This window comes from Mercenaria mercenaria, chromosome 5 (assembly GCF_021730395.1).
Source record: "Mercenaria mercenaria strain notata chromosome 5, MADL_Memer_1, whole genome shotgun sequence".
Classification (NCBI taxonomy): Eukaryota; Metazoa; Mollusca; class Bivalvia; order Venerida; family Veneridae; genus Mercenaria; species Mercenaria mercenaria.
The window spans coordinates 88,233,186-88,249,472 of NC_069365.1; the positions used below are offsets into that span (position 1 = coordinate 88,233,186).

The following is a 16,287-nucleotide window of genomic DNA, read 5'->3' on the forward strand; positions in this document are numbered from 1 at the left end:
TCTTAAGCGTTTTCGTTAGTTTACGCGATACAGTGATACATTTTTATTTTACTCAAATAACCTGTGTAGTTAACCTATTATACAGAGGCGTACAATTAAGCTCTTTGCATCCACGCATGTAACCTCGAGTTCGTCATAGTCATTTAAGATTTTTTTTTCTCATTCAATTTTACCCAGTAATAGAATGTTATCGATATTGATTTTATTTTTACATTAGTTTATTTAACAAGTTCTTTTATTTTTCTTTTTAAAGTTTTTTTTTTTTTTTTTTTTTTTTTTTTTTTTGGATGTATTTTTCTTAAGTCAGTTGCTTGAGTAGTCTGTTGTTGAATGAATGAACGTTTGTCAAATACTGGATTTTCCGGAAAATTCTTGGAAACGCTGGTGACGAGTAATTTGCTTTTGGGAATAAGATGTTTTAAAGATCTTAACTCGACATTTTCTTCAACGGTATAGCAATATGTACAGGAATAATGTTGAAAAATAGTTAATTTCTTTCAATAAATGAATCACTAGAAAGCATGAATTGAGCACAACCACGCTCATGTATCAAGCATCACAATAATCCGACAATTCTACATACAAATTTTCATTCAGTATTAACAGTTCCATCAAGTCTGTATATACTATATTCTTAAAGGTTTTTAAAGGTGTATTTATATCCTTGATTTTTTAAAAAGGTGTATCGTGGTTGAAACAAACTTTTATGTCCTTTTACTTAAATATTGTAATCTTAATATTATTTTAAGGTATTAAATCTACCTAAATAATACAATAAATACAACGCTGACTGTAAATGAATGCGATTGTTAATAAACCTGGTTACGCTTCGTATACGTACGGATAAATTAAAGTAAACAAGGAAGGTAATTGCATTCACAGAATTAAAGTAACACTAAAAGAAAATACATATGCAACTTTGGACCATTACTGTCTTCTCTTACACTTCATACAGGCAAGTAAATATTACGCCGAAATTTAATAAATTTAGGTTATGCTAGTTTGTCTTTTCTATTCATTCGATTTCTACGTTCTGTTAAAGGTGAATTATTAATTACATAAAATTAAATACTTTATGCAACTTTACAAACACAGCTTATCATATTAAGTATTCATTCATATTTGTTAGTTGAAATATTGATCTACTTTCGTTTTCCTAAAAGTATAATTATGTAACTGATATGAAAACTGATATTGCCTAGTATGTGATATTTAGAAACTACTTTCTTTTTCCTAAAAAAGATTCATAATTTAATGATTGTCTAGTTTATGATATGTAGATAAAATGGGAAATGCAAATAAGAAACCATCTGTGGATGATATGCTAGTATTCATCAGTAAAGAAACCAAGAGATGGTCGGATATTTTTGCCAACATTAAAAGGCAACAGAGGCATGATGCAACATGGGAAGCATATATGTACAATGAAATAATGGTCACTGAAGATAAATGGAGAGGACTAAGAACAAAACTGGTAAATATCTAATAATGTAGTAGTTGTATATACATGTTAGTCATGGGTGCGATACAAGTTATAATTGTTCAAAAAGATAACAATCGTATGCATGTCTTGATCAGATACCAAGGCAAGTTGAAATTATTTCAGTCGTTTGAATAGTTGAGTTTTACAAACAAACATCTTGAAGCTACTTAAATGGTTTCGAATTGAAAGGATGGATAAAAAACAAACACCTTTGCTGAAAAAGTCTTCTTGAACCAAACTATCGAAATAATACACCCAGTTCTTTACATAAAATGCTATTTTGTAAATTCAAGGGCGGAAGTTTAAAAAAACATGAAGTTGCAGCAAATGAAGAGAAACTGAGGCAGTTAAGGTATCAACTGGGCCGGAAAGAATCAGACAATGATCGCCTTTTACGACGAAATAGTTATCTTGAGTCGCAGCACATAGAAATGAAAATGACATTATCTATTTTAAACAGAGAAATTACTGAGCTAAAACAAAGGTACACTTTTAATTAATTTATTTTGATTTATTTCTACCTTTCACAGTGTTACATGAATGGCATGCGGTAGTTAGTTCATTTGAATTGAATTACTTCTAGCATTCTTTGAACATACCTTTAATTTAATTTCTTTACTGTTCGTGTAGTTTGTGCATTAATTAAAAGAAACGCCCAGTAGACGAGACATATACAATGTATTAAATCTTAACACATGCAAACTTCGTAAACTCAAGACATTACTGCTACAATAATGCATTGATTTGAATATGCACAAACATGAGTATCAAACAAATGCATGCACCTGATATAAAAAGAAAATAATTCATTTCCTTTATTGCCCTCGGTATTTAAGGCACACTTTAGAGAGGTACAATGACATTTCACCACTTTTGTTTTAACTTCGATCAAAGAAATTCTGTTAGGTCAGAAGTGTATTGAACTATTCGGCAAGGTATTACCGTATGTATACTAGTGTAACCAAAGTAATGTGGTAATAACAAAACATCCTTTTAGTTGAATTTTATACACTGTTATAGGAAACAGGAAGCGCAGGTCATTGCTGGTCGTTACTCAAATCCGGAAATGAGATCGCCACAAAATGTAAGTTGCGTTTACAGTAATAAATACGCTCGAGCATCAATGTATTATCGGGATAAAAATAGTTTTTTGGTTGACAAGAGCACTTGATTTCACTCACAAGTGCCCAGTGGTCGCCCTAATCAGAATAAGTATAAACATCATTTGCTCATACAAAAGAATTTAAGTTGTTCGGTAAAACAAGTAATACCTAATTAATATCTAGATTTAACGCCAAAAAGGAAACGTTTTATCAGTGATATCTTAACAATTGATTCGGGGTTCAAAATTAAATTTGCAAAACGATGATGTTAACTCGTGTAATGATGTTTTAGCAACAATCACGGGGAACTAAATATGAAGCGGATCAGACGATATTACATTTACAAAAGCAATTAGCAGAAAAGGAAGACGAAGCACAGGTGCTCAAGGCTAACGTTGAAAGTTTGCAAATGCATGTAAAGTTTGTAGAAGAAGAAAAGGCATCTCTTTTGCTCAGGTAATCAGTGAAAATAAGCATTCTTTAAGTAAATATCAAGCCTGGAATTCGACTAAATAGCAGTTGTTCCAAACAGTAAACACATTATCTCTAAGTAACATTGCACATCATAAGATGTGATAAATGCAGCTTGTTACGCAAGCACACAAAAATTTACAGCTTGTTACGCAAGCACACAAAAATTTACAGCTTGTTACGCAAGCACACAAAAATTTACATAGAACAATACACATGAACATTCTATAACCTTAGAATGAATAAGAATGAATTGGACACGTATAACCAAGGGAACCCATCAAGTTATGAATTTGACACATAGACCGTTGTGTTTATGTCCCTTTTCTCTACTGTCAATGTTCTACATAGCCTTATGGTATAACGTGCCTTAAGGTGCTGAGTGACCATGATAAAACGCAAACACTAACTGATTTTACTTCACCCAAAATTTGCTTTAGTTGTCCTGCACAAAACCAGATCGACAATGCACATTTACCTGTATTTGATGAAAGAAGATACAAAGGAAACCACCCTTAAGAACTGTTGTACTATTCTTTACTGTCTGCCGTTATTACAATTTGTATGAAACAATATATTTTCATCACATATATATTCATTCTTTAACAGGATTAGTAAATTGGCAGGGGATAGACTGATAGATAACAACCCCGCAATCGCGGATCTGAGTGATCCGAACAGACCAACAAAACTTGGAGAGGTTTACAGTGAAATGTACGACAACGAATGGACAAATGCCTTCGAAACATTAAACAAATCTGGTTATGACGATGAAACGGCTGTCGAAACATTGCAGTTAACGTGGCTGGTAATTTCCCATATATTTTGATAGTGTATTTGTAGTTAGTATTTTATTTTTAGCTTGACTATCCGAAGCATAGGTAGATATATTGCATTTACTCATTCGTCGGCACTGGCGTCAGTGTCGGCGTTTGTATATACGCTGATATCTCACGTATGGGAATACATATATGAAACACTTGTTCAACATGTTTAATGTGCTACTGTTAAATGCTACGCATAGGTTCCATAACTCTGTTTTGCATTCTTACAAAGTAATGCCTCTTCTTCATCTTTTTAAATTTTGTTAAGGTTTTGTATGTGAGCTGGTATCTCAGTCCCGAATAGATTAAAACTTCACATACTTGTTTACTGATGAGTTGTTCTGACTTTGATAACTTTGATAACTTTGTTTTGCATTTGTTATGCCCCTTCTTTAACGACTGATATTCATCCATTCAATTAATAAGTGACATAGCTTTTGAATAGTTGAGTGTGGCATTCCTCCTACAGCTATTGATGAAGTTTTACTAGATAAAAGAGTTAAAATGATTTTTTTGCGTTGATAAGTCTATTCTTATGTCAGATGTTTTTGTATACAAGTGATTTCAAAGGTAGAGATGAACCTTATGACATTTTACAAAGTTAGTTTATTGAAACAATGTATATATTGGAGGAGTTGTTGTACTTTCGATATCAGGCAGTTTCGATGACACACCTTGTAAGTATACAGTATCTAAAATCAATGATTAAACACAAATTGTAGTGTTTAAACATCGGTATTCCATTCCATTACAAGAATAATATTAATCAATAACAATGTTGAAAAACGTTCAGATGCTCTCTTTGAATTTGTCGCTTAAATGCACAGGCTGTAGTTATCTTGCTTATAAGGCGTCTAAGCTCCAAACGAGAGGCGGATGTTAAGAAAGGGAGACATACCGGTTACCACTTGCCTGGCGTTAAGATTCATGATGTGCATGTCATAAGTGAATCAATGCTAGTAAGTGTGACAATGTAAAATTAACGAAACCTAAATCCCCCAAAGTTGTCTTTGTCAATATCTTTCATATATCATAGTATATTTTTCAAATTACGCACATATGTGGCAAAATGTATTTCCAGCAGGAAACATTTGAAAATTTCAACGAAGTCAAATGATGCAATCCTGTCATTTTATTTATTCTACGAACTCAAGGCAAGAAGACTTAGAAAAGCAAGATCATTTCTTTTTATTTTCCTGTCTTTGGCAAACGTAAAAGTTTTTTGATATTTGACCGTATATCAGTAAATTGTCAATTTCAACACCACTGTTTCATTATAAACGATATTTACTCTTTTCGTAAAAGAACTACTTTCATGTGTAGTTATGTCTTTGCCTGATTTGATTTTCTTGAAGTTTTGATATGTTTTCTTAAAACTGTTTTGTCAAAATGTGTGAGAAATTTGATAAATGTCAATTTAAAATAATGAAATATATCGCCAAAATTATCGTGGGCGGGTACGGGTGTGTGTGTGTTGGGGGGGGGGGGGGGGTGGGGAGGTGATGAGGATGTTAGTAGTTTCAGTTAAAATATAAACAAGCGCTTTACCTTATTTACATTTTATTCTGTTTTTTGCAGAATGTATTCAAGTTTTGTGAGACGAAAGCCGGTATGGTACTGAAACAAGCCACAGATGCGGTCAATTTGTTATTTGAGGAGTACAAGCAGTCCGTAACAGTATTGGTAATTATTTGAGCTTTTTCCTCAATAGCTAAATTTATTGATTGTTTACCGTTTCTATTACAATACAGTCATACTTCGAATAAACGGAATGAAATTTAACAAGTGATAAAACTCAACTGCTAATATTATTATTTTGGAAACGTGTATTGACAACATACGAGGGGCGTTCAATATGTAATGTTACTCCGTATGTAGTTCCGTAACCGCTGGTTATTTTTAGATGCGGTTTTCGGTACATAATAGAGCAATTTATTGGAAACACAATGCTATATAAATTATAAAAATCTGCATGTTCAAAGTAAAAATATAATCATTTGAGAGATGTGTACTCAGGTATACTGGACCATAATTATAATTTAGGTTTGTCCTGGGCATCCAGAGTCTAAGAATAATAAAATAACTTGTAAAATCACAAAATTCCATTCTTTTTACTACGAGGCACAGCAGTTTGTAATGAGTCTGCGTTTGTTTTAAACTTTTTACTGCATTTTTTTATTTTTACAACACAACTAAAAACATCTAAACTCGAGGTTGATTCCATCTGGAATGGGTGTTGAGAGCGATTAATCAAAGTAGTAAGAACTAGTTTCGCAATCAAGTATTAATATACTAGTATCTCTTAAGATACAAACATTTTTTTTAATGATGATTATCGCGCCTGACAAAATTGCAGAGGCTTATTGTACTCAACTTATCATTTTTCGAGTAAAAATATACACAGTCAATTTAATACTGTTATAAACTGTTTCATTTTAGTTTTCAAATGTTTTTGTGAAGATCATGGTTTGTTTTATCTGTTTAAACTGAAAATTGAACTATAGTTCTAGTTGTTGAATAGTAGAATCAAGGAATTGCATATTACAGTCTTAATATTTTGGACATAAAATTGTCCAGTATACCCGAGTACACCTAATTCAAATGATTATATTTTTACTTTGAATCTACCGATTTTTATAATTTATATAGCATTGTGTTCCCAATAACTTGCTAATTGCTCTATAATGTTCCGAAAACCGCATCTAAAAATAACAAGCGGTTACGGAACTACATACGGAGTCACATTACATATTGAACGCCCCTCGTACGTCAACAATATGAAACTTCAGTGTTGTTACATTTTCTGGTCCTTTTGGATCATAGAGTTCAAGATATATGTAATAGAGTTCCGCTTAAGCCGGTGCTGGGCGGGGGGGGGGGGGGGGTGGGAGGGGGTCGTGAGAGGTGTTGCACATTTCATTACCTCTCATGAACAGACTCAATCAAACAGAATCTGCTATTATTATTCTTGGTTGCATTCTTTGCTCCCAAAGGATCGTTTTACAGCTTTTATTGATAGAACGCTTGTAGCACCAAAGTATATATTGAATGCAATGAACTTCATAATGGTTTGCCGTACTATATATGGAATCGGCAAAATGCATTGCAACTCGATTCAGCTTCCAAATAATTACTAAACAAGTCTCATTTTTTCATTTTTGTCCCAATTATGAATCGGGGACTTACACGTATGTTTTGGGGCCTCCGTGGTCGAGTGGTTAAGGTCGCTGACTTCAAATCACTTGCCCCTCATCGATGTGGGTTCGAGCCTCACTCGGGGCGTTGAATTTTTCATGTGTTGAAGCCATCCAGCTGGCTTACGGACGGTGGTTCTACCCAGGTGCACGCTCGTGATGAAATAATGCACGTAGGGGCACCTGGGGTCTTCCTCCACCATTAAAGCTGGAAAGTCGCCATATGACCTATCATGTGTCGGTGCGACGTTAAATCCAAAAAAGAAATACACGTATGTTTTTCTTATATCCGCAGAATCTGGAGCCTATGATAACTTAAAAACATCTAAAGTATTGCAGTAAAGCTATATATATATAGGTATGATTAACATGAACCACCAAAATGCGTCAAACTCTTGCATTCGACCCCCGTATGTTGCAATTACTGAGGCCAGCTTTTAAGGTATCTCATAATGGTTAAAGCGTGTTGAAGTCAGGGCCCATTGAGAGGATTTTTTTTAAAAGTAACGGCAAGCGTTAGAAAATGCACCGGTGATTGTTAATGTTTGTAGCAATCCTACTCGATATTCCAACGTCGGTCTCACGAAAAATGTGTGTTATCGCTATTCTTGCATAAAAACAACGTATAATATTGCTATTTTCATATCTCCAAATTGTCCCTTTTCGGAAGCTTTTTATTATACGTACCGGTGACGTCATTTGAACAGCGTGTTAGTTTTTGCGTGATCTTTATTAGTGCCACGACTATATTTTTATTTACCGGCAGCATTATTTTCGCAAATATTTGGATTTTACTTGCCTTTTCTGATCAATACTAGGATTGGATAAATTTATATCGAATTTTGAAATTAATTGTTCACGATTTAAAGCTGTGTTTGTTGGAGGACTCGATTAAGATCAGCGTAATTTGGAACTTTGAACAGCTGAAACTAGAATTTAGCGAGTCATATTTTTGTTTTTGTACAACGTGAAGAGGAGCTACTATCAAATTCCCTTTTCATTTGATGCAAAAGTTCGTAAAAATTCACTTGCTTTCATCATAGGTTCATATTATGCATGACAGTGTCATTTTAGAAAAATTGTTATGTCATCGTGATGTGCAAAAAACAAAAATGTCATTTAAGTGAATCAGAAAGGGAACTAAGCGAAAATCAAAGACTAATTAAATTCCAAAGAAAGAGCATTGTAAAGTAGGGACTCTTTAGATCACGAAAACTGAAAACATCCAAAGATATGTACCGTTGTCGATAGATCTTTATTGGTGTTGCCTTACTCATTTTGTTTATTCAGAATGGAACAATTTTAAATAAGATCGCATCGCGAAAGAATTTTTACATTTTGACGTCACAGAAAAATTAATTCAGTGAAATGTCTCATTGCTATTCATTTTTTTTCAAAAAAGGACTAATAGGCGTTACCGTTGAGTTGGTTGTATATATATATATATATATATATATCGGACTAGGTCGACTTAAAATCCGCGAATCAAGGAATAAATGCATTTATAAACTTTCAAAATCAGTATCCACTTTGTCAGGTTACAAATATCTCTGTACGCAAACTAATATAAAAAAAACAACCTGATCTAATGTTTGACTTTGTTGAAATTGTGAACTAATTTCAACAACACATTGTGCTAAGTGTACGCTAAATGTCAAAAACATACTTTAAGATATTGACAAAATAACAAATGACATGTAAGCTGTTTTTGTTTGGTGCATATAAGAAAAATATTTAACATTTGTTATATAATATGTGTCTGTTTTTCATGGATGATGAATTTATCTACAACAGTAATATGTTGCCACAATATTGCCTTGTAAACGGTGATTTTTAAAAACTATATCTTTTTCATTTTTAGGTACCTGCTCACTTGACAGTTCGGCAAAAGCGTGTAAGACATTTTTGCACAGTTACATTTCTCTAAATTAAAAACAAGAAAAACACTAAAAATAATTACTAGTATTATTTTTGTTTTTGTTTTCTTAATGCCACAAAGAGGGTTACCCCTTTTATTCACTTTCTCGATACATAAAGATTTTACAAATATGCAGCATTTACATCCAGTACAATTAATACTCAAATTGAAATTCTGTAATAAGATTTTATACAATACACTAATTATGATCTTATCTGCAATTTAACATTTCAAAATTGTGATATTTAGCACATACAACAAAGACAACATATATAAACTATCGTGCAAAAGCAAATGCGTTTGTACCGTATAGAACTAGGTATACGAGGGATGTTCGAAATGAATTGCTTATTTCTATCTAGAGACTTCAAATTTCAAGTTAGCCCAAAAGGGCTCATTTCATGCCCTCGAAGTACTCCCCGTGGCTAGAAATGCAAAGTTTCAGCCGATGTATCCACTTCTTGAAGACGTCACGGTACGCTGATTTGGGCACAGTAATAAGGTACTGATGAATGGCAGATCCAAGTGCCTGCCGGGACTGGTATTTCCGCCCAGCAAGGAATGATTTCAATTTCGGAAACAAAAAGAAATCACATGGGGCAAGGTCTGGGGAATACGGGGGTGAGGCAAAACAGTTACTTTTTCTTTCTTCAAAAACGCCGTAACTATTGCGGAGGTATGAGCGGGGGCATTATCATGTAGAAGACGGACATGTTTAAAACCAGTGGCAGGGCGTTGTTTCTGATAATACGGTTTCAGTTTCTTCAGTACTACGTCTTTGTAGTACTTTCCGGTGATGCTTTTGCCCTTTTTCACCGGCACTTTTATTGCGACTCCTTCACCAGAGAAGAAGATTGCATACAAAACCTTCTTTGCACTCAAAGAACGTTTGGCAATTATTGGGCGTTTGCTGTGTTTAGTGGCCCAGATCTTATTGCTGACCTTTCTGACGGGCTCAAAATAATGGACCCAGGTTTCATCACCTGTGACGACATTGGCAAACTGCTTTTTGTCATATTTTGGAAACATTTGAAGCAGCTTTTTGGCCAATTTAACCCGTTGCCTCTTTTGCTCATCAGTCAACAGATGTGGCACCCATCTAGCAGAAATCTTTCTGACTTTCAAATGCTTCTTCAAAATAAGGTGAACCGTTGATAGTGATATGCCTACCTTTCGTGCAATATCACGAACTGTAAATCTGGCATCTCCTTCAATGATTTCCTTTATTTTGGAAACGATTTCTTTACGAGATGCAGATTTTGGCCTACCTGATTTCGGTGCATTTTTGATGGACTCTACACCAGACTCAAATTTCTTTTTCCACCGCCGAACTGTGTCATAAGACACACAAGAAGGTCCATAAGCAGTAGAAAGTTCAGTCATCAGCTGCTTCGAAGAACAACCAAGTTTTGAGCGAGCTTTGATGTAAGCCCGTATTTCATCTTTCTTGTCCACGCTTCTACCAACCATTTTTACTACAGTGGTCAATGATTGCGTGTATTCAAATGGCAAATTTTATGTCTTACACTTAGTCTAACATGTACATTTATACACCGTTGTGTAGGTATTGAATAACCCTATACAGGTAGGTATTGGTTTTTATCGTGCCCCACGTGGATATCGAGCTAGAGGACAATAAGCAATTCATATCGAACACTCCTCGTATCTTTTTCATATATTTTGCGATTTTATTACGTATTAATCATATCGAGTATAAGTAGGAAAAATGAAAAAAAGACAAACATTCATTCACGCTCTTACACATACAAAGTTGATATTATGCCTGTAAATCTATATTTCTTATATAATAAAGGTTCTTTCGTTTCAGTGCTGTGTGTTTCATATTTCTAAAAATGTTTAAAAACTGGTTTTATATGAGTCTTCTATAATTTTATATTCTTCTACCATAATCGCTTAGATACAAATGATTTAAATTATTTTTTCAATATATTATTCAGTTTTTCCAATTCTTTTCGAAATTGTAATAATTATCTAAGGTCAAGGCTGTTTGTCTGTAAAAGTTGATCTGATAGTTAATACATTGCTTGGCAGTCAGTTCCTTATCATTCATTTTACAGTAATATATATGTTTGTTTTTACTAATATTATTTGTTTTTGAAATGGGTTTACCATAGTAGACTGAATTAAAAGAATATTTTTATTTAATCTGTTGTACTAACAGACTTTAATGTTTTATGGATAAATCAATCAAAATAAACTTGAACACAAAAATTGAAGTATGATATTGCTTGATTTGAAGGGAAACAACTCAACATTATGTATATTTTTATCAAAGTAATGTGCATTTGGTGAGGATATTCTAAAGCAGACATTTGACGATAAAAAAATATTTGATGAAAGATGCGCACAATACAAAGTAGAGTTAAAGCTAACATAATTCCAATTAGTTATCATAGACATCTTTTATAAGTATTGTACCCAAGCATTTGTGTTTTCTGTATGCAGCCACGACAAAGAGGAAGTGTTATTAGTGAAATAAAATTACAACAAAGATGGAAACCAAAAAATGCTATAACTAATGCTCATGAATCAGAGAGCAAACAAATGCCGATGAGCACTGAAATGGTAACTGTTTCATTCACCTCTAGATTCCTATTGCACAGTGTTAGGTGTTTCTTAAGAATATGTCTTCTGTTGTATCAGTAAAAAAGTTGTTGATATCTTATAGCGTCGATATAATGAACTTCCATCAATGTATTGGTTTTATAATGTGAAATCTGGGTCGTATTCATAAAGCATCTTAAGTATAAGTATAAGAAATTGATTATTTACTTAAGTATTACTTAGGTTAGAAATTTATTTTACGTAAGTATATTTGTTATTCATAAAACAACTTAATAAGTAATTCTTGTTTTTTATTGTGGACGAAGACATTAAAAAAAACACATTAATTTCAGACAGATACAATATGCACAATTATGTTTAAAGTGCTTTTATCTGAAAACAACACTTTAATCGTACTCACCACGCTATTTTATTTTCTGACTTAAGTCATTTCTTACGTATCTTAAGTTTTAGCTGTTTTATGACTAGAACTTAAGTTTTTAATTAGACTTAAGTTGAAATCACCACAGACTTAAGTAAAATCTTAAACATAAGTCAAAACTTATACTTAAGATGCTTTATGAATACGGCCCCAGATCTTATAGTTTTGACTACTTTATAGCTATATAGACATTAGTTGTTGTAAGTGATAACATGCAATAGCATAATTAACTATAATCAATGCAGTTTCTATTTTGATGATTTTTCTTTCGTTTGAAGATTAAGTTCGATCAATAAAGGGATATTAACAAGTATAAATGATATATCAGGAGAGAATATTTGACTTTTTTTCAGGGAAAAATAAAAGAGAAGCTTAAGAGAACGGCCGAAGGTAAACTGATTCATCTTATTAAGGAAGTTGCTGCATCCATGGTGCCAATTGTACAGGAGGTATTCTTGACAGCTATTGATTACCAATTATATTCATTTGCAGCTTTCATAGATAAATGATACAGAATGCAAACTGATTAATAGTAAAACAGAGAAAGAATTTATAATAATCTGTTATTTATTTGTTTCTTTCTTGTCATACGTCAATATGATTTACTTGAAATAAGATCTTTCTAAAGAGAAAAATACTTCTGTAATAACCTTAACAAAGCATAAATAATATAAACCCATATGTTTTCTTACTGCAGGCCTACATGGAGGCTAGCTGGGATCCAGAATGTCTTGAGGAGCTCAAACCTTTCATACTAAAATGTCTAAATCTCGGATGGATGATGGTTGTTCAATCACCACCAATGGTTCTAGCTACTTGTGAAGCAGATGGAAAGTTAGATAAAAATAAGTTTAAAGAGTACACGAAGAGTGGAGATGTCGTCGACTTTTTAGTTTGGCCAGCTTTGTTGTTAGAAAAAGATGGGTCTGTAGTCGTCAAGGGTGTTGCAGAGGCAAAAAGAAAATGAATCATACACAGTAATTTACACAACATTTACGTATATGCTTGAAGTAGTCTAGATAATCATGAATAAGTATCTAACAATAACTGTGTTGTAATACATTGTGACGCACACCTTTTATTTTATCTGCATTATGATTTACATTACTGTATAAAGCACCAAGGTAATATACATTAAAGTGCAAAAGAAATGCAACGCTTAGATGTGTCTGACCAATGAACAACTCAATTTATTTTATAGTAAATTGCAGTCCTATTGATAATAATTCGAATCAGTTACATGTATTATTATCGATAAACAATGATTCCCATTTCTTCCTATTAGAAATATATGATAATAACGATTTTAAAACAGCATTAAGAACTATAACAGTATGTCAAGGATTGCCATGCACATCATTGACGACATCCAAATATTTTGTCTGTTTTGTGTGGTTTGCTTGAACGAGGGGTGCCCTTAGAAGTTCGCGGAATTGTTAAATAAATTTCATACTGGTTATTTGTAACAAAGAATTCAGGAGGACAATTTATGATTTTAAAACATAAATGTATAAAAATCAAAAGATTACGATAAACATGAATCCGTAAATGGATGTACAGAAATCGTCTATCACGTAACAACCGGAGCACATACGACGTTGATGACGTTAACAAAACGTTACATTACAAGTTCCCTGGTCACTTTTTCAACATAATCCTAGCCAATTTTTACTCATTTCCAGTGTCTTCCGATCCATTTCTGAAATACATGTATTTCCATGTACCACTCTTTGTCAAGAGTAGAAACAATTTTCTTTGTTGTTTGGATAAGGTCAGAGGTCTACTCAAAGCGTTGGCCGCCTAAGTGGGCTTTGATCTACATTCGGTCGCTTCTCTCAAAACTTTTGAATTAGTTCTCTCCGAAAAAAACACCCTGAAAATGAATATCAAATTGTTAAAGGATCAGGTGGCCGCCCGGTTCTGGTGTCTACCTTTACGGAATCTGAAAGTTTTTCCGAATTAGGGACGCGTTGTCGATCTTTTCATCAGCTTCAGGATTTCTGCTGACGACATCTGAAGACCTACGTACATTTTCACGACACTCTGTAACTCGACGTCACATGTGGACGTCATGCCAAAGTTGTTTCTTAACACCGATGTTACTAATGTTATAGCAACTTTGAACAGAAACAGCTATGACGTTGAAATTTCAGGAAATTACGTCAATGCATGCTGTAACGTCACATTCAGTTCATTGGATATTCATCCACCTTACAGTAATATAAACTGACGACGTTTAAACAAAAACATGCACATATTAATGTCTGCACCGGGTAAGGGTAGGTCAGTTGCTATGGATACTGATATATCGGGGGAAAGAAAAACATGATTTTTAATAGCAAAACCTTACTTAGTTTAAAATTTACTCCCACCACATTTCAAGCAGATTGGTGTTGCATTTGTGAACAAGGACGTTATTCTGCGAACGTCTGGGACACCCCTCGTACATCGCTCGGCAGAGATGTTTGACGTAATAATTGGGAAGTACAAAGAGTAATTTTGTTGCAAAATAAACACAGTTTCGGCCTTCTTTGTTTATAGGAAAACAAACGTCGTGTGATGTTTAAATATAGATAGTCTGTAAAAATGTTGATTATGATATTGTTGATTATATGTCTTTATGGATGAAACATAGACTAGCCACTAGACTGATAATAATATATTTCTACATTTTTCCTTTTTTGATGAATTTAATTTCATAGAGACAAAAGCCAGTCTCTTTTACAGATTTTCACAGAGGAATGATGTTGAAATTATCATATGATATTGGACATAGAATATAGACTGGCTCAGTTCACTACATTTAATCATACAAATGTAAAAAAAAGATATATCATAGTCTAGGAGCTAGTCTAGATGAAACACATCAAGAGACTTTGATTATGAACCTTCGAAACTAACAAGTTTATTCATATGTATTTACTTATCGTTACCAGTAACAAGAATTATCTGTAACATTGGTCCGAGAGATCACGGACTTTTATTGCAACAATTGAGGCCAATAGAAGTTTATACATTTTTTTCTTGAAACAATATTTCATATCCTCCATGAAAACCCATTTTTTAAGTGTCAAAGCCGTGCCTATATTTTTAATTCACTGGGTTTTTTGAAAAGGGAGTTAAACGCGTTCAATGTAAAAATATTAGTGGGTTGGGTAAAGTTTATCTCTACCAATTTTCACTGTTTGATTACAGTAACTATCCGGTTGTCAGTAAATGTACAGACGCCAGACAATGTCAGCAGTAAGAAATTCATCAATACAGAATGAAGGTCAAACTTGATATTCAAGGTCAAAGTTCAAATTTATGTAAAAATCACAAAAATTGGCATATTTTAAATTTATTTTTATTCTTCCAAACCAGTTTGTTATTATAAGTCACTATCAGCAATGCAAATGTTATCGCAAAATCAATGTTAACCCTTATAATTTGAGGTCAAAGTTCATTTTCATGCAAAAATGTGAAAAATATTACTTTTACTTTTTCGAATCTGTTTTATATTTCTTAAAATTATTAACCGCTAAAGTAAACTTGTTTTAGTGTTTGTATTCAGGCAAAGTCAGTAGTGCAGATGTAATCCCAAAACTGTCCAAGGTAAAGCTAATATCAAATGTCAACATTAACCTTTATCACAAACATAAGTGAATAAGAAATAGAAAGGCCTGGCTTTGACACTTAAGAAATGGGTTTTTCATGGAGGATATGAAATATTGTTTCCAAAAAAAGTATAACCTTCTCTTGGCCACAATTGTTGCAATAAAGGTCCCTCCATTACCTCTTGGACCATAAAGGATCAGTATGAAATATACAAGTTAGATAAATTCTACATATAAAAGGGAATTGCCAAGGATTTCGCCAAACACGACAAAAATGGAACTGTTGTAGGCTCGTTTTGATTTGGCATGTTCGTGGAAAGTACCGGAAATGTAAGCTAGATTAGCGCCCACTAGCCCAGATTGAGTGAACCTCAATATTGTACATGTTACAATTATGGACATAAGCTTATGTATTTATATGGTACATAGTCTTGTCTTATTTTACATTAAGGCGATATTTAAACCTAAAACGAACTGCATGTAAAACCTGTCTTCATTATATGTGAATTTAACTAAGTTTTAGTTTCAATCAGCATTTGTATATGTTTATAAATTAGGTTTGATATTTAGTAAATTGTAGCCATTTGACACATTAATAAACCCAAAATTATATTTCTTTGCTTTCGCTTGCACAAATCATCCTCAAATGCAAAGAAGTGTGGAAGCAGTACTCAACGTTCTCTTTTGCTTT

General features: G+C 33.3%; 1 protein-coding gene across 1 annotated transcript; it reads left to right on the plus strand.

The window, feature by feature from the left end:
• The first annotated feature begins 810 nt into the window (after window positions 1-810).
• Window positions 811-16,208, plus strand: LOC123557878 (uncharacterized). The gene is made up of 11 exons (XM_053544249.1): window positions 811-955; window positions 1,281-1,474; window positions 1,777-1,967; window positions 2,504-2,567; window positions 2,879-3,042; window positions 3,667-3,865; window positions 5,460-5,564; window positions 8,937-8,969; window positions 11,460-11,579; window positions 12,354-12,449; window positions 12,698-16,208. The coding sequence occupies exons 2-11, from the start codon at window positions 1,286-1,288 to the stop codon at window positions 12,965-12,967; spliced, it is 1,431 nt and encodes a 476-aa protein (XP_053400224.1). The 5' UTR covers window positions 811-955; window positions 1,281-1,285; the 3' UTR covers window positions 12,968-16,208.
• The last annotated feature ends 79 nt before the right edge of the window (window positions 16,209-16,287 follow it).